This window comes from Rutilus rutilus (assembly GCF_951802725.1).
Source record: "Rutilus rutilus genome assembly, chromosome: 2".
Lineage (NCBI taxonomy): Eukaryota > Metazoa > Chordata > Actinopteri > Cypriniformes > Leuciscidae > Rutilus > Rutilus rutilus.
The window spans coordinates 16,323,129-16,342,428 of NC_140210.1; the positions used below are offsets into that span (position 1 = coordinate 16,323,129).

Sequence of the window (19,300 nt, forward strand, 5' to 3'; positions counted from 1 at the left end):
AGTTACTGGATTTGTGGGTAGCTGGAAGTCTCCTTATATTGATCTAGTATGTTATAAAGGGAGGCACAGTGCTGGACTGCCATGCCAGGAAGACCAAAGATAAATTAAATTTTCGCTTGACAAAACATGTTTATTTTAAACTGTAAAAAAGATGTTTTAATAAAATAAGAAAAAAACTTTTAGCCCAATTAATTCTCTCCCAACTGAAGCCCTTTCTTGTCAATATAGTTCCTCTACACGACACCTGTACTTAAAATTAACTCAAGTATGCTTATGACTAAATGTTAAAGACTCTTGAGTGCTTTAAAATGACCACCTACTGGCAGACCTACAAGCCCCTCATGAGAGATAAGTAACATCCTTTAGTAGCTCTTGAAACGTGTTTTCACATCACACATCTCTAACAGAGTCTACAACATGGCTTTATTGTCCAATTTTCTGGGTGGAGAGAGGAAGTGGCCCCTGGAACACAGTCTGAAAAGGGTTCTGGATCTACATGCATCAGTTTGGTTTCATGGGAGCGGGTAGGTTTGCTGAGGCCTGCTCCAGGAAGGCCAGTGGACCTTGTGGCAGTTCTGTGGGCTTCTTGTGCTGGACGTTGATGTCCTCCAACACCTGCTGCCAATGATGGATCTTAGCGAGGTGTTTCTGAATCAGCATCTCCTTCCTCTGGAGTTCATTCTTCAGTTCCGATGCATCCTGAAAGACCAAACAGCACATACAGTTCAACTACAGTATACGGTGTTTCAAATGTCACAGTGGAACTGTAAAAAGTTATAGGTGGTTATAATATAAGGTGGTAATGGTTTAAATAATGTACGGCTGGATTTTTATCAATGCTGCTGAGAATTCAAAGGCAAAAATAGAAGTTTACCTCTTTTTCCACCTGTTCTGGTTTCTGTACTGACAGCTGTAGTCTCTTCTGAAGGAAGAAACATTCAGTCTGTCTGGCCACATCCAGAAACTTCTGTATACACTGATCAACCCCTGAAATATCACAACAGGTTAAATCAGTATGGCAAGACATTATAGGTAAAACCATTGATTTTTCATGCACTGGTCAAGATTTTGGGCTATTCTGCTTTCATAACATGCCTCCTTTCAGATAAGCAGAAAGAAAACATCCAAATTACACTCTATTTGCATCTGTAGATTTTCTCATTGAGCCAGAAATCTCCACTTCAATGTGTTTATTCGAAATAATATTTCAGAAAACTTAATGTACTATGATTAATCAACTGGGAAAGTATGGTGATATCAGTAATAATTTATCCCTGTTCATCTGTGGTGTTGTGTCTTAAAAATGTATATATGAATGCATTTTAAACTAATGGTAGAATCTGCTAAGTTTTGATAAATGTACAAAACGGTATTTCCATAGTGCCATGTCCAAAACATGGTAATACAATGGGTATTACCATGTTTTGGACATGGCACTATGGAAATGTCATGGAATTCTTTGAAGCAGCTTATAGTATATGGTATATATAAATGGTAATCCTTCAGAAATAAATATTTATTCAAATTCCCTGGAATTACCATCTGATATCATAGCATAGTGGTTACAGTCATTTTTATAAGGAACAACAGAAGAATACAAAACATTTTTACCAGTCCGAATTTCTTCCTGGTCGGTTCCATTCACATAGTCTTGACTGACAAGAGATGCAAAACACGCCTGGGAGAAATAAAAACATTAAAGAACATTTTTAAAGCAAAAATATAATTTAATAACAGCATCGATCATATTACTACACTGACAGTTACATATAATAACTCCACTGACAATAATGACACCGTTTCGATCTACAATTAAACAAACAATTAATTTCTACTAATGCATTCAACTTGTGATTATATATTACATATAAAACAAGAATATAGTCATCTTAAATATATATATAAAAACAGTCACTCTTAGTATAATTGCATAGAAACTTTCAGTGGCATGTTAGCAGCAGCAGTTTTCTTGATCTCACCTCGAAAGAAGCTTCCAGCTCATCTACTAAAGTGTTATTTGCCCCTCTATTACCGGGAGGGCCTGTGAGAAGCCCTGGCTGACCTGGACCGCCTGGACCTGTAGGTGGATGAGATCCAGACGGCTGCTGACCAGTGAACATTCCGCCCATGGACGACGCCATTTTTCCACTAACAACACAAGTACTCTTCTTCGCGTGCGTCTCAGTTTCTTGAAAGTGTAATGTGTCGCCACCTATTGCACAGGGCGTGCAATGCAAGTCATACATGCCATGTTTCATAAGCGTTGCTTGAAAACAAACCAATTAAAAAATGCCACTGAATTTGATGATATTGTTGTTTTTTTGGATGCAAACATAGTAATTTTGAGTTTCTTAAAACTCAGAACTACGACTTCTCAGGACTTTTTTTGTCTGTACATATTTGTACGTTAAAATTACTATTTGTTAATGTAAATCTTCTCTTGCAATATTTATAAAATAGTTTTTCAGTTAGCCCATATTCACAAACTACTGTGATTGGTCTATCCTAGCCAGCAGAAAGGAAACGCGTGTTGTTTCACGTGGGCTGTGAAGTAGGCTAATTAACACCTAAATAGTCTACTGGAAACTTTCAGAGCCATTAAAATGAAGAAGAAGAAGAAAAAAAAACCAACAACAATGTGATGCGTTTTAAAATAGGAAAAATATTATTTAGACTCGTATCTGTCCAAAAAGGGACGATTTGGAGCGCGAAGCTCAGTCTATTTCAGGTAAAGTCTCGTCATCTGTTGTTTACTTTAGGCCTATTGTAGCTAAATTGTTGGCGAAATGAATTATGTAGGCTATACAATGTCAAATTAACCAAACAGTGTGAAGATGTGATATAACTGAATTTGTGCATATTTAGGGTAGCCTACAAACAATTCTAGATATAAAGTTCACTTAAAGGGAAAGTTCACCCCAAAATAAAATTCAGTCATCATTATGTTGTTCCAGACAAACCTGTATGAATTATTTTTTTTCTGCTGAACACAAAAGAAGATATTTTGAAGAATGTCGGTGATAAAACAGTTAACAATGGCCATTGACTTCCATAGTAGCCTATTTGTTTCTTCTATGGAAGTCAATGGGTGCCGTCAATTGTCTGGTTACCAACCAAGATATTCTTCAAAATATCTTTTTTTTGTGTGTTCAGCAGAAGAAAGAAATTCATACAGGTTTGGAACAACTTAAGGGTTAGTAAATGATGACATATTTTTTTTATTTTTGGGTGAACTATCCCTTTACCAAGACCATTTTATTAGAAAAAAAAATATTCTCCATCACAATCACGTGTTCATTGTGGTGGAAATGTTTGGGGAAAAAAGCAAAAAAAATTAGCCAATATTTATATCATGCAATGGCATGTTTTTTTTTTTAACAATACAGAAAAATTATGCAAGACATGTAACAAGTCCGATTTAATAACAAAATAAATCCCCAAAATCAACACCTGGGACATAAAGGAAGGCTACCCAGAGATTAATTTTGTTTCTTATATTGTACCCATTGCATCCTGAAAACCAAACTTTGTAGATTTCAGCTTCATGCCATTGCACATTGTTCATTACACACACACGGATGAATAACAGCTCACAGTTCGCCCATTTTGACCTTCCCACTGACTCGGGCCTTTTAAAGAATTTGAGAAAAAGAAGCATGCAGATAAAAAGTGACAGCTCGCACAAACAGGTCAGAGAGAAAGTTCACTGACATTTAAAAGAGCTTGATCTCCAGAGCTGCTGCTAATGTTATTGGCAGAAAAATCTATAGAACTTCCGTCTAGTTGTCAAAGTGTAAGAAGAGTGTTTCAAAACCTCTTCAGTGCCCTGTGCGTTCATTTTTTGGACAACATAGTTTTACCAACTTTTTATGTCTGTTTCATGTTTAATGAAAATAAATAAAATAAAATGACAGAATTTTTTTTTTAAGTTGACCCTGACATAGTAATAGTCGAATAGTAGTTGGTTTAATATGCCTGAAGAAATTTATTTTGGAAGAAAATGTAACCTTTTAAAAGGAGTATTTATCTATTCTATATCTAATTCAGTTATTTTGCTTACATTTGCTTATGTGGGGTTAAGTGGACTGTGTGAAATTTTTGTTACAAGAGGACTGTGTTAAATATAAAACAGTTAAATGACTTGTATGAAAGTAAATAATGCTTCCAAACTGAATTGTATCCATTGACATGAACTCAGTTTCTCGCTACTTTACTCCACCAGGTGGCGCTGCTCTATTCACGAGAGTACGAGAAATTTCACATCACGCATACAGTGGAAGGTTTCCAGGTTCAACTGATTGCACAGCATTTGTCAGGGTAGGTTTATTTTTAAAAGACCTTAAAAAAACTTAGAACTTAAAGTATTGGCGACCATTTTCACTGTTATCACCTAGGAAATAAAAGATACAGATAATTAAACACAGTTGACATGGTGAAGACATGTCTCAATAGCCTGGCATGTACTGTGAATATTATTGACTTTTCAGCAAGATGTTAAAAAACAATTAATAACACCACAAACCAATTCATGAGGCAGCAAAAATGTAGCCTAAAAGTTATATAAAGGTATATAAATTTACAATTAAAATGCATGTGACAACTTGCCCTGACCTGACATTAATGGATTTTTTTTTCTTTTCTTTTTTTTCTGAGAGCACAATTCAACCTTTCGGTTAAAATCTGTCATCATAATATAGTTGACTCATGCCTGAGTATATGCCAGTATGATTTATTGCGTTCACTTGTTTAGCAGCTATCACAAAAAAATATGAAATGTTAGTGTGGAGGACAGAATTCACTATAATAATAATAATTTACCTGAAATTTAAGAGGGTTTTGAACTATTTTTTATACACACGTGTAATTGGACTTTTTCCTCTAAAAACTAGCCCCGGCTTCCCGTTTACTTTCCCTGTATCTAACTGTTAAAAATAAAGGTCCCAAAAGGGAGTTTTCGCCATGATGCCATTTTTTTTTTTTAATTCAACTGTCAATCCTGTTTTTGCTCTGTGTACCTTGTGGTACTATTGTCTGTGTTCATTTATTCTAAATGTATTAACTGTCTACTACGTGTCCCTGTTTATCCTGAAGTTTATCCTGTTTTCCTTTTTATCCATTTCCATGCAACGTATACTAAAAATGACATTGAGGTTGACTTTGACTTTTTACATTTTAATAATCTGAAGAACCTTTTTTCCCCCCTTTGGTCATCCTTCATATTAGATGTATTTAATGTAGCCTACTTACATAATAACTGATAGATGTGTTAAGGCTGTATTGCAGAACACTTTTGCTGCAGGTATTTTTTTTTTATTTAAGTACAATGTATGTACACAATAAGTGCATTGTATTAAATGATTAATTTAAAAGTAATTAAAGACACTTAATATCACGGCTTGTACTTGACTTGGGCTCGAGTCCCAAATGTGATGACTTGCGCCTCGATTTGATATAATCATTGCAACTCAACTTAGACTCTGACAACAATGGCTCAAGACTTGACTTGAACTTGAGCCCTGTGACTGGGAAAGTCTTTATGGCCTACCTTCATGTACTGTCTTCAGGATATTAAATACTGGATGGCAAATGATCTCGTCAAAAGTTATTCATGCATTTATCACATCATGTCTGTACTCTATTGTAATTCTTTGTATCTTGGTCTTCCCCAATCTTCATTGGCACCTTTGCAGATGGTTCAGAACGCGACGGCTAGCCTCTGAACTATAGTGCAAAAACACGTGATCATATCACTCCAATTTTAGCTTCTCTTCACTGGCTTTCTGTCTTTTTTTAGAATTCAGTTCAAAATTTTGCTGGTTGTTTTTAAAGCTCTTATGGACAAGCCCCATCTTACATTTCTGATCTCATTTGAATTCAGCTCCTAAGTCAATGCTCCTCAGGTCTGCCAATAAAGCTCTCCTACATGTCCCACGGTCACGTCTTAAATCGAAAGGTGACAGAGCCTTTGCAGTTGCTGCTCAACGGTTATGGAATCAGTTGCCACCTGACATCTGAAATCTAGACTTAAGACACATCTTTACTCTAGCCTTTTCTGATTATTATCTTTTATTTTTATTTTATTACTTTTATTGTAGGCCTATTTTATAATTTTTGTATAGCACTTTGGTCAATGTGAGCTGTAACTAGCCTAAATAAAATGTACTTACAAACATCAGTTTTGATCACTATAGGCTGGTCTCTGTCACTTGGGAGTTGACTCGAGATTTGAATGCAAAGACTCAAGACTTACTTGTGACTTGCAAAACAATGACTTTGTCCCACCTCTGCATGTTGACCGAACCTTTTTGTGCAATGGAAAGGTTCCATTAAATGTTCTTCTTCACTTATATTGAGGGACGGTTTGCATCTTTTAATCAGTTAAGAGAGAAATTTGATTTGCCTCATGCAAATTTTTTTCGTTATTTACAAATCAGACATTACGTGAAGTCCGATTTTTTTTTTAATCCTCCTGGCTCTGTATGTCTTATTTCTAAATTTGTTTCTTTATTTGGAAGTTGCCTCTCAGCCCCTACTGTAGGATTTAAAGAGGCCTGGGAGGAAGATGTAGGAGTTGAGCTCTCCGATGACACGTGGGACGGGTGCTTGGCTACGATACATGTTTGTTCAGTTAATAGCAGACACCAACTGATCCAGTTCAAAGTTATTCACCGCTTACATTACACCAAAGCTAAATTGCATACAATTTTCCCCTCCGTTTCACCAATGTGTGACAGGTGTAAGGTGGCAGAGGATACAGCTTCTCATGCTTTTTGGTTTCGCCCTTTATTGTCTGGATTTTGGTCAAGCATTTTTGACTGGTACTCCAAGGCTTACAATAAGCTTCTTCCACCGGATGCTGAACTTGCCATCTTCGGCCTCTCACAGCGCACCTCTTGCCTTTCAGGTGCATTGAAACAGTCCTTAATGCTGGGTATGGTCGTGGCTAAGAGACTTGTGCTTAAGAACTGGAAGTCACCCTCACCCCCTTCCTTCCAGATGTGGATTATGGATATGACCTCTGTCATACAGATGGAAAGACTTCGACTTTTGAGGACTGATTCTATTGAAAAGTTTTCCGCTGTTTGGGGTTCATTTCTCGGGTATTTGGACAAGGTAACAGCTCAGTCGGCCCCCAAAGACTTCTCTAAGGTCTAGGCTGCATATGCTTTCTGGGCACCTAGTCTGTTGTGCAGCTTTTTATTAATGTACTTTATATATGTGTTTTTTTTTTGTTTGTTTGTTTTTTTGTGTGTTTTTTCTTGAAAAATCCTTTAAAATAAAGTATAAAAAATAAAATAATTATTCTTCACCAATAATGCCTTTATTTTAGGGAGTGCAAAGAGCCCCATCAAATGACAAAGCTTTAATAAAGTCCTGTGAATAGTTTCTCAGAATAAACGAACTGGAGACATGTTTTTAACAGCACATGAATGCATCACGGTGCATGCTGTGAATCGGTTGCGTTTGGTGTTTTCGGACAGCCGTGGACCCCCGCGCTCGTGCAGAGGCACAGTGGAGCCAGCTGTCAGTTCAGTGTCAGTGATGCACACACACGCGCGCGCGTTCACTCATTCAGACTGATGGAGACGCGCGCGTGCCTTTATGGAAAGCGCTTCAGGTAAGACTCTCGAACGCGCTTAATTGGCGACACGCCGGATATATCCACTCGATCGTGAGCATCTCTGCTTTTTCCGTTTACGAAAATGTCATATTATTTAAGAGCAGCCAGTCACGCAATGCGGTTCATTCTCACGTTATATTGTTTGATGTTATTCTGTCTGTTAAGACGCGATTCGCTATAACACGTTTTTGGGGGAAACGCATTGAAATGTAGGATAGGCTAAATAGATTTAGCTAATTTTTATAATGTGTAATTCAATAAACTTTGAACACCAAAAATACTAAGCGCAGCTGGTGGTCAAAGAAAGGATCATTAGGCTATGAGGACTGAAGTACCTGCAGGACTTTGACCTGTTTACGATACACTCAATGAAAGCACTTAGCTCAGGAGTTTGAAGCAATAACGCGCAATAATTGATCTTAATGCTCTCATTGAAAGTGTGGGAACGAAAGGACAGCGAGGAGATGCCTCGCACACCTAGCCTAAATGTTTTCCTTGGATAGGTTTATCTTTCTCTTTAGGATTTAATGGCACATTTCAGATTGTTAAGAGGAGGCAAGGTAATGTGTTGGCGAGCTCAAATCAAATCTCTTTGTGTCTTGTCAAGATTGTTTTTCAACACGAGATATATTTTATTGTAATTGCTTTCATACTCTGTGAATTTGTCTTTTATGGTGCTCTATAAATTCCTGGTGCAGGCTAAAAATATCAAAGTTCATTTTGTGTCATCATTCAAGCCGAAGGATGTCTGGTGCTGTGTGTTATGAAAGACAGATATGTTTTTGTCAGATTTTATAACTGTTTCGTAAAACTTTAAAACTATATTTTGGGGGAATTGATTTTTGTGCTTCTCAGATATTGTTTTTTTTTCTTTCTCTCTCTCTCTCCTGATAAATTTGGATGGTTAGAGGTAGACTATTTAGTTGCAACTGGCTCATAGCTTATACTTACATGATGTGGGATCCAGTTTTGCTTCTAAAACGCTGGCATCAGATATAATTTAAAACAGCTGTTTTTCCACCCTCTCTATCTCTCCTTCCCAATCTTATTTCTCGCATCTTCTGTCAGTTGATATGTCACTGTGTTCTTCAACCCTTCTCCTTCTTTACCTGCTTGTCTTTTTGTACTGTCTCTCTCCCTCACTTGGTTCCCATGGCTCCCAATGGCTCTATTTGGAAAAAAATGTTATGTCATTTTTTTTGTCATTAGACCTCAAATTGTGATGGAAGTAGTCCTGAATAGTAACTGTTTACATGCAATCTGGATTACGTAATCTGATTCCAAAAATTAAGCACTATTGTAAGATTATTACGTTTTTAAAATACTCACAATCAGACTAAATTACACCTTTTTATTGATTACATGATTACCTGTTATTCTCACAATGGCTGTGGATTATTAATAATTCATTGATTATCCATACTACTATCTTTTAAATGTTCCTCTCTAAAAAAGCCTAATAATTATGTTCAGAAGGTCTTCGGGTTTGTGGAATTGCACATACAGACCAGCCAGTCATGTGCCTGTCACTGAAAACTGAGACCCACACAGCATTTCATCACTGGACTCAAAGAAGTGTTTTCTCAACATTGAAACATTGCATATCTAATCAACTCCTGACGAACATGAATTATTATTTAAATTATCACTCAGTGAGTCATTTACAGACCCTTTCCAAAAAATTTGAATATCATGGAAAAGGTCATTTATTTCCATAATTCCATTCAAAACGTTAAACTTCCATAGATTATAGATTCAGGGCCCACAACTTAAACGATTTCAAGTATTTAGTTGTTTATTTGTACATAATTTGGGCTTCCAGCTCATAAAACCCACGAAAACAGGATTACATTTTTTTTGAATATTACATGAAATCACACAGTAATTACACAGTAATACCATGGTCATTGAACCAGGTTTTGGTTATGTTGGCAGTGTGGGCAGGTGCAAATCCTGCTGGAAAATGAAGGAAGCATGAAGTGCTCTGAAAATGTCCTGGTAGACGGCTGCGTTGACTCAGATTTAATAAAGCACAGTGGACCAAAGTCCTCTTTTCTGATGAGAGCAAATTTTGCATCTCATTTGGAAACCAAGGTCCCAGAGTCTGGAGGAAGAATGGAGAGGCACACAATCCAAGATACTTGAAGTCCAGTGTGAAGTTTCCACAGTCTGTGTTGGTTTGGGGAGCCATGTCATCGGCTGGTGTTGGTCCACTGTGCTGTCCACTCAACGCAGCCGTCTACCAGGACATTTTCAGAGCACTTCATGCTTCCTTCAGCAGACAAGCTTTATGGAGATGCTGACTTCATTTTCCAGCAGGATTTGCACCTGCCCACACTGCCAAAAGAACCAAAACCTGGTTCAATGACCATGAATCACTGTGTAATTACTGTGTGATTTCATGTAATATTCAAAAAAATTTAAATCCTGTTTTCGTGGGTTTTATGAGCTGGAAGCCCAAATTATGTACAAATAAACAACTAAATACTTGAAATCGTTTAAGTTGTGGGCCCTGAATCTATAATCTATGGAAGTTTAACGTTTTGAATGGAATTATGGAAATAAATAAACTTTTCCATGATATTCACATTTTTTGGAAAGGGTCTGTAACCATTATTGCTGTCTGTAGAAGGCTTTTGTCTTTCAAACACATTAAAATGCACAAATTTATATTTCATATTTGCTGGGATTCCCCAACTTTTTTTGTCAGCTGAGCCTTTTTGACCTAATTTACTTGAAGTACCCCCTGAGATTTTGAGTTAATAGGTCAATAAAAAAGTCAGTCTTAATAATAATAAATAATAAAATTAAGTTCACGGTTCTTTGTCCGTTATTGGTCATATGACATTTTTTATATATATTAATCCTTTTAAGTAGGCCCTAGGTGTTTTTATTTTATTTTATTTATTATTTATTTTATTTAATTATTTAATAGCTTTTCATTTAACTCACAAACCACCTGCAGTTCCATCACGAATCCCAGTCTCGGAAACCCTGATGTAATGTAATATTTCATGCACTTGTTGTGGATAACCAAGTACAGAATCTATTTTTGTTCTTTGTATTGTATATAATTACAAGATTATCCTATTCAAATCAATGTAATAAATTAGTAAGGTCAAAAGTAATCAAAAAGTAGTTCGATTATTTTACCTTATATGTGAAATGTAATGGAATACATTATTAACTGCAAAAAAAATTTTCATGTAATTTGGAATCAGTTACCGACTACAATTTGCAAGTAATTTACCCAGCACAGAATGGGAGCATTTCATGTTTTCAGAAACTTGTTTAGGATCCTCAAAGTCTCGATTTGAATGCCATTTATATCAGCTTCTTTATGCGCACATTCTCAGTTTCTTCAATGAGTTTCTTCAATGGGCCCTAGAAAGACCACAGTCGGTGACCTGGCAATGGCATTAAAAGCCTCTGCTGATGAATGAATTAATTTCATAGTTTATTGACTCCTTAAAAAAACTGGTCAGTACTGACCATACAGTCTAATTTGATATTGTTTGGGCTGCCAGTAATCACAAGTTTCTGAGACACAACAGTGCTATAATGTATCTTAAAGTCCCCTGTAGTCAATAACTGTGCCCCTAAAACTCACTTTTGATCACCAAAATGACATATTTAAAGTGTTTTCCTTCATGCCTTAAAATAGCTTGAATGTAACTCTACACCCTTGCTTCATTTAGTATACGCAGTTCTATGAAAATGCAAATTAGCCTCGTTTCCACTCACTCACTCCAGCTCAGAGATCCACTCGTTGACGTGATTGGTTACAATGTAGTTTGGGACTCATTTTTTAGACCGTCTTTGTTTCACTGCAGTTTTAAGGAGAAAAATACTCAGCAATGGTGTTGCCTTATGAATTTGCACATGGTTTGTCTTAAAGCATATTAAAAACACCACATAGACACATAAACAACACTAAAAGCTTGATTTTCACCACAGGGGGACTTTAAAGGAATAGTTAACATTAACACAACAATGACAGTTCTTTCTCACTCTCCTGGTCTTACAAAGCCTGTATGACTTTCTTTGTCTGAGGAACACAAAAGAAGATATTTTGAAGAATCTTTTTTTATATTCAGCCGCAGTTCATAGTGTGAATGACTGTAACAATTAACTTTATTGTTATGGCCAATGAACATATGACCAAGGAAAAGGCAAATATTACACACTGTTTAATTTTCCCATAAAACCTCAGTAAAAATAATAGAATAATAGTATAATAGAAAACTTTTACTTTTAACCAATGTATGTTTGGTTTATTTTATTGTTATGGACAACATATAGAAAATGCTGTGACTATTGAATGTATAGTGAAGTCTCATGAATAACAGTCTAAAAGAATAACAGTCTCATATCTCATTCAAATTTAACTTTAATAATTTAACAGACTGTTTTATTCAAAGTGACTTAAAAAAAAAAAAAAAAAAGAGCTCTAAAAAGAACCAGCTGTTTGAAGCCATATGCTATTATTTTCATTTCCGGTGGGCTTCTCCATAACTTGAGCTGCAAGTTGATCATTGAGACAGTGTGTTGAACTTGATCTCGAACCTGATGAGTCTGATTTGTGAACAAATTGTTCAGTTTGATTTCGAAACTGGATCAACTGAGTGAAATGACCCAACTCATAGAATGATTATCAGAAAATTCTGAATATATCAAAAGTCCCTTTCACTTGGCGGCCATCTTTGAAACGCCTCTCGGGCAGCTGTTTCAGTCATGCAATTACAGCTCCTATCTTTTTTGAATGGGGAAATATCAAATTCTCCAAAGCTGTTCACTAAGCTTACGATTCAATTTCATGTTTGAAATCGCCAATGAAATCTGACAACAGCTGTCTCATTCATTTAGTTTCTAAACTCTCAAATCACAACTAAAAAAAGATGACGCAATGACATTATCAATTGGCGATTGGCTCTTATGTAGACATTTAGAAATATATATGAATTGAATACTTATGGTGCAAGGTGAATCTTTATCGTTTTTATTTTTTGTGTCTCACAGAAAAAATAATAGCATGCAGGTTTGGAACAACTTCAGGGTGAGTAAATAGTGACCGCATTATTATTTTTGGGTCCTGTGAACTAACCTCTGGGTGGACTACTGGCCTACTTAGGACAGCTGGGAATTAGCTTTGTGACCATCAACAATATAAGAAACAGAGGACACGCTCAAAACATATATAGGCCTAAATTTAAGATTTCTGTACACTGTAAAAAATAATATGATCAATAAGGCATGAAAACATGTTTTTACATTACTTTAACTCATCAGAATAAGTTAAAGAATCCATGTGGTAAAAAATGTATGTCCATGTGGTGTTTTTAATATGCTTTAAAACAAACCATGTGCAAATTCATCAGCCAACACAATTTCTGAGTATTTTCTGATTATATCTATAGTTTGAAACCACCCGTTTCCTACTGTCACAAACGTGTAACCAATCCCACCAACGCGTGCAGCGGGGCTTTTCCACAGTGAGCACAAGAACACCTTTAATAAGGGACAATAAAAATCGGGTACATATAGCAATATAATGGCTGAATTACAGTGAGGAAAATAAGTATTTGAACACCCTGCTATTTTGCAAGTTCTCCCACTTAGAAATCATGGAGGGGTCTGAAATTGTCATCGTAGGTGCATGTCCACTGTGAGAGACATAATCTAAAAAAAAAATCCAGAAATCACAATGTATGATTTTTTTACTATTTATTTGTATGATACAGCTGCAAATAAGTATTTGAACACCTGAGAAAATCAATGTTAATATTTGGTACAGTAGCCTTTGTTTGCAATTACAGAGGTCAAACGTTTCCTGAGGTCAAATCTTCTCTAGATCAGTCAGGTTTCTGGGGTGTCGCTGAGAAACACGGAGTTTGAGCTCCCTCCAAAGATTCTCTATTGGGTTTAGGTCTGGAGACTGGCTAGGCCACGCCAGAACCTTGATATGCTTCTTACAGAGCCACTCCTTGGTTATCCTGGCTGTGTGCTTCGGGTCATTGTCATGTTGGAAGACCCAGCCTCGACCCATCTTCAATGCTCTAACTGAGGGAAGGAGGTTGTTCCCCAAAATCTCGCAATACATGGCCCCGGTCATCCTCTCCTTAATACAGTGCAGTCGCCCTGTCCCATGTACAGAAAAACACCCCCAAAGCATGATGCTACCACCCCCATGCTTCACAGTAGGGATGGTGTTCTTGGGATGGTACTCATCATTCTTCTTCCTCCAAACACGTTTAGTGGAATTATGACCAAAAAGTTCTATTTTGGTCTCATCTGACCACATGACTTTCTCCCATGACTCCTCTGGATCATCCAAATGGTCATTGGCAAACTTAAGACGGGCCTTGACATGTGCTGGTTTAAGCAGGGGAACCTTCCGTGCCATGCATGATTTCAAACCATGACGTCTTAGTGTATTACCAACAGTAACCTTGGAAACGGTGGTCCCAGCTCTTTTCAGGTCATTGACCAGCTCCTCCCGTGTAGTTCTGGGCTGATTTCTCACCTTTCTTAGGATCATTGAGACCCCACGAGGTGAGATCTTGCATGGAGCCCCAGTCCGAGGGAGATTGACAGTCATGTTTAGCTTCTTCCATTTTCTAATGATTGCTCCAACGGTGGACCTTTTTTCACCAAGCTGCTTGGCAATTTCCCCGTAGCCCTTTCCAGCCTTGTGGAGGTGTACAATTTTGTCTCTAGTGTCTTTGGACAGCTCTTTGGTCTTGGCCATGTTAGTAGTTGGATTCTTACTGATTGTATGGGGTGGACAGGTGTCTTTATGCAGCTAACGACCTCAAACAGGTGCATCTAATTTAGGATAATAAATGAGTGGAGTGGAGGTGGACATTTTAAAGGCAGACTAACAGGTCTTTAAGGGTCAGAATTCTAGCTGATAGACAGGTGTTCAAATACTTATTTGCAGCTGTATCATACAAATAAATAGTTAAAAAATCATATATTGTGATTTCTGGATTTTTTTTTTTAGATTATGTCTCTCACAGTGGACATGCACCTACGATGACAATTTCAGACCCCTCCATGATTTCCAAGTGGGAGAACTTGCAAAATAGCAGGGTGTTCAAATACTTATTTTCCTCACTGTATGTATATGATGTGTATAACGATGTTATGAAGAAGTATATGCCTTTCTCCACTGACGTTCTTGTTCAAAGCGTTTGTAAGGACGCTGGTTTTTAGAAGGCAGCTGTCTGACTCATTAGGGTAACATTAGCAACACATTAATAGCTGTTTGATAACATAGTCAAGACAAAGATAACCATATCAATAACTGTTATGTGTCCGACGTTATGCGATACATAAAACGCATTACCATTCTGTCAGCCTACTTTATGGCATGTAGATGATCCTGTATAATTTGCTCTTCCTCTTCGTCTTCTGAATCAGTTTATGATTCAAACATATGGCTGAATTAAACCAATATTTCTACTTGCCATTGTGTAGTGTTTACTGCAGTTGACCAAGTAGATCAGGTAGTCTGAGCTGGTGTGATTAATAGGAGGCTGGGACTATTTTCATATTCATGGATCCGCGTATACTAAATGAAGCAAGGGTGTAGCGTTACATTCTTTAAACAATTTTCAACTTTTTTTTAAGTTATAGAACATTCCACTTTTTCAAGTCAATTTACCGGTAATGCAACTAAAGGTATAAAGACTTATACAGCCAAGGTGATTGTACTTAAAGATGAAAGCAGCAGTTTTTTACAGTGTATTTGAATTGCAAATTTTCCAGTTTTAATATAAACAATCCAATAAACTTAATGTGATGCATGTCATTGTCATAAACAGGTAAGATTTCAACACTCAAAGAAATCATGGCATAGTCTATTATTAACTTTACAGGTTTTGTAATAATAATCATAATAATATATTCATCAAATAATAATATTTTCAGAATGCATTTATTCAAATTGCTTAGAATCAACATAAATCTGTCAATAGTGAAAACAAGGAATTTTTGTCAAAAAGTATGAACGGTTTAAGTATGGCTGGCTGTGGAACAAACAATATTCAGTTAGTTAAAATGTATGGGATTTAAGCAAATTGGTTAATTGGTGATACATATGAAGAGTTCAGATGCAAAAGCCTCTAAATGTCATCTGAAATTTTCTTCTAGAATGATCATTTTTATCAAGCTCGTATATTTAAATTCAATAATTTCACTTAAATGGCAATGAAGATACCTATTAATTGTCATTTAAGTGAAATTACTGAACTTAAATATACAAACTTGATAAAAATTATCATTCTAGAAGAAAATTTCAGATGGCATTTAGAGGCTTTTGCATCTGAACTCTTCATATATAAACCTGGTTATTGTAAAAACATTTTTTTTATGCATTTCAAATACATAAATTGAAATTTTAGGCTGAAATATTTAGCGAAGGAAAGATGTAAAAGAGAATTGAGACAGATCCTAAAACGGGGCACTGGACCATGTTACATCAAAGTCACAATGTAACGGAAGTAGCAACAGATCTTTTCTGGGAAAAGAAATGAAATAAATAAATACTTTTTGTGGAGGCAGATCTGAATGTAAGCAGTAGATTAAATGAAAGAACAGTTTATGAGAAAGTAATGATTGGAGAAGTCTGTATTGTAAGTCTGAGAGAAGTTTGTCATTTCTCCGTATAATATCGACATTTTGATTAAAAATGACAAGGACATACAAATAAATGAAACGTATGCATGGATGAAAAGATAACTCACATTTAGAAAACAGATGGGATGAATTTCCATTTTATGTCGACTTAGTGCAACTTGTCTGGTAGGTTTTATGGTTTTTAGCAGATTATTTCAAAAGATAAACAGACCTGTCAGACTGTCATTCAGTGAATGCTCTATTCTATTGAAGCAAACATAACCCAGATATGCTTTATGCATGCATCAAATATCCGAGATACCCGAACAGCCAAGTGTCTTTCAACTTTCACAAAACATCTAAAGACATCTCTTCCGTGAGCACTCGACTCAAACCTGCAAATGCAAGTTTCACCACTTCTCGCTTTTATCTCTGTTCTAGTGTCTAGTTCTCAGAACAATCTTGAAACGGATTGCAGCACTTTTCATGTTACCACGTCCTTAGTGTGAAGTTGCATTGGATAAAAGAGTGTGTTAAATGATTAAGTATAAATGTCAGTGCGATAAGAGACTATTATTCACACAGTTTATGTATTAACGAGGCTCCGCTGGAACATTAAACAATAGGGTGTATTATTTGTCATAGCATTTGCCATATGTTGTCCATGACAGTAAAATATTCTTATGATAATTGTTAACCTTTCTAATGCAGTGTTTAATTTAACGTCGCTGGAATACATTTTTAATACTCTGCACACCTAATTAGTTTTTCAATTTACTGGCATGCAAAGACAAATGAATGACTCCTTCTCCATCTTGACATTTAAGTGCCTGTTTCAAATGCTTGCGTATTCCCTTTGTAACCCACTCTACTCTTAAGGTCACTTTGTAGAAAAGTACTGTCAAGGGAATACTCTGCACAGAGCATGTGAATGGCCTGCCATTTAGCTTCAGTCTATTGGGATTATCCTCCGTCCATTGCGGTTCATGTGGATAGGAGACTATTGTACTGTAAGCGAATTGGCCTGCTATGAATAAGAAAGGTTAGTCAGAAATTTACGGCTGGGCTTCCTGTAATGTTTCTGTTGTTCGAATACATATTCAATTTATTAACAATAACTGAACATGCTGATATTAGAGCGTTGAAATTGGCTGCTGATAGAGGCAGAAGAAGAGGGAGCTAAAGATGAAAGAACCAGAGACCTAAAAACAGGAGGCTTTGTCACCTCTGTTACCTTGACAACCTGCTTCAGACTCTGATATATAGACCAATGCGAGTCATTCATAGAGTTTATGTCTGGACTTTGTCTGTGCTTATGTCTGGAAGTCAAATTAATAATAATTATGACATCTTTATGATGTCTACGTGCGTTCATATTGTATATTAAAGAAGAAAATAGAAATATGTGAGCAGATTGCAGATGGCTTAATCAACACACTAAATAATGTCTTAACGAATATGTAAACATGCAGAAAGGATTTAGGGGGTAGAATATATCATTAGCTTACTATGAAAACAATAGAAGCAAATGGAAAATGCTTAGACTGTGTGTGTGTGTGTGTGTGTGTGCACTTGTCTTTAGGCAGTGCGCCAAAATCAAATTGCTTTATTCACATTATTAGCTGTAGCTCAGCCAGGAGTATTTGATGGCTTAATTTTAAATATACAAATAAAATGAATCAAATGCCAAAATCTTAATTAACTTTTCAATTCCATGCACACCAACGCAGGCTTAATTATAGCTTTTAGAAATGGGAAGTATTATTATTATATTTTAATATTAATACATCGCCTGAGAAATGCTTTTGGATGATTCATAATTATTGCCCAATTAAATGTGCATTAGAGCCCTTGCCCTTTAAAAGTGTAATATAATTCTTAGAAATGAGGTCAACAACAAAGGTGATCCAAGAAGATTAAAATAACTCTTTATTAAATCAAACTGAAGAGAAAATGTATTGATTTTTATAACCGGATTGGTCTGTAATCAAACATGACAGGAGAGAGACGTCTTGTCTTTTGTAAGTATTGATTTGGATGTTTTTTTATGTCCCCACAGTATGTTGTCAGAATTACGAAAACATGGTCCTGGAAAGGTTGTTACCTGGAGGGAACGAGTCTAAGATCACCTGATTTAAACCAACACCAAATAACTGCAGAGGAGGCGGAACAATGCCAGACTCCGCCCTGTCTCCACCAATTCCACCAGTCACTGCTCTGAACTGTTCCTTGGGCCTATCCAATTGCTCTTTGGCTAACCTCTCCGCAATTTCATATGGCGATGATGAGTGCTACGGCAGCCACTCTTTGTTTGTTATCATGGCTATTGCCTACAGTGCTGTGGTACTGTTGGGTGTTGTGGGCAACCTGGCTCTCATCCTCATCATTGCACGGCAACGGGAACTTCACAACGTCACAAACGTCTTAATCGCAAACCTCTCCGTTTCGGACCTGCTGATGTCCCTAGTGTGTCTGCCGTTTACCTTCATCTACACCTTCATGGACCACTGGGTGTTTGGAGCGGTCATGTGTAAACTCAACAGCCTGGTCCAGTGCTGCTCCGTCTCTGTGTCCATCTTCTCCTTGGTTCTGATTGCCATTGAGAGGCACCAACTCATCCTGCACCCTCGCGGATGGAGGCCCAGCCTGAACCACGCCTGTCTGGGCATCAGCCTCACCTGGGCACTGGCCGTCCTCACTGCCACACCATTTCTGTTGTTTTCCAGGGTGACAGATGCCCCGCTGAAGCAGCTGCCCTCAGTGTTTCAGGAGCAGTACAGGGGAAAGGTGGTGTGTGTGGAAGAGTGGCCCTCCAGAGAAATCAAGCTCACCTACACCACTGGCATGCTGGTTCTGCAGTACATCACTCCTCTCATCTTCATCTTCATCTGTTACTTGAAGGTAAGAACAGAATGACGAGTAAGAAGAGGTCATACATTTGATTGTGTGTGTGTGTGTTTTTTTTTTAATTGTTGACATACATTAAGAGTATAAATCTTCATGTACAACATAGCATAGTCTAGATTAGTGGTTCTCAACTGGTTTGGCCATAATGGGACG

General features: G+C 36.9%; 2 protein-coding genes across 2 annotated transcripts in view; one reads left to right on the top strand and one right to left on the bottom strand.

Annotated features, from left to right (window-relative positions):
• Positions 1 to 109: 109 nt before the first annotated feature.
• Positions 110 to 2,214, bottom strand: med28 (mediator complex subunit 28). Its single transcript, XM_084392571.1, has 4 exons — positions 1,980 to 2,214; positions 1,612 to 1,678; positions 875 to 987; positions 110 to 699 (listed from the first exon to the last, which is right to left on the bottom strand). Exons 1-4 carry the CDS (start codon positions 2,139 to 2,141, stop codon positions 502 to 504), a joined length of 540 nt encoding a protein of 179 aa, XP_084248697.1. The 5' UTR covers positions 2,142 to 2,214; the 3' UTR covers positions 110 to 501.
• A 5,864-nt stretch (positions 2,215 to 8,078) lies between these two features.
• Positions 8,079 to 19,300, top strand: part of npy1r (neuropeptide Y receptor Y1) — a 30,794-nt gene continuing 19,572 nt past the window's right edge. The window contains exons 1-2 of the mRNA XM_084402938.1: positions 8,079 to 8,181; positions 18,300 to 19,141. Of these exons, the coding sequence (XP_084259064.1) occupies positions 18,413 to 19,141 (729 nt within the window). The 5' untranslated portion in view covers positions 8,079 to 8,181; positions 18,300 to 18,412. The remainder of the gene's footprint in view (positions 8,182 to 18,299; positions 19,142 to 19,300) is intronic.

Excerpts from the sequence above, each read along its gene's own strand:
- med28 (XM_084392571.1), bottom strand. The coding sequence starts at position 2,141 with ATGGCGTCGTCCATGGGCGGAATGTTCACTGGTCAGCAGCCGTCTGGA. Across the intron at positions 988-1,611 it reads CCAGGAAGAAATTCGGACTG|GGGTTGATCAGTGTATACAG; the intron begins GTAAAAATGTTT and ends GTGATATTTCAG. Across the intron at positions 700-874 it reads CAGAACAGGTGGAAAAAGAG|GATGCATCGGAACTGAAGAA; the intron begins GTAAACTTCTAT and ends TTGGTCTTTCAG.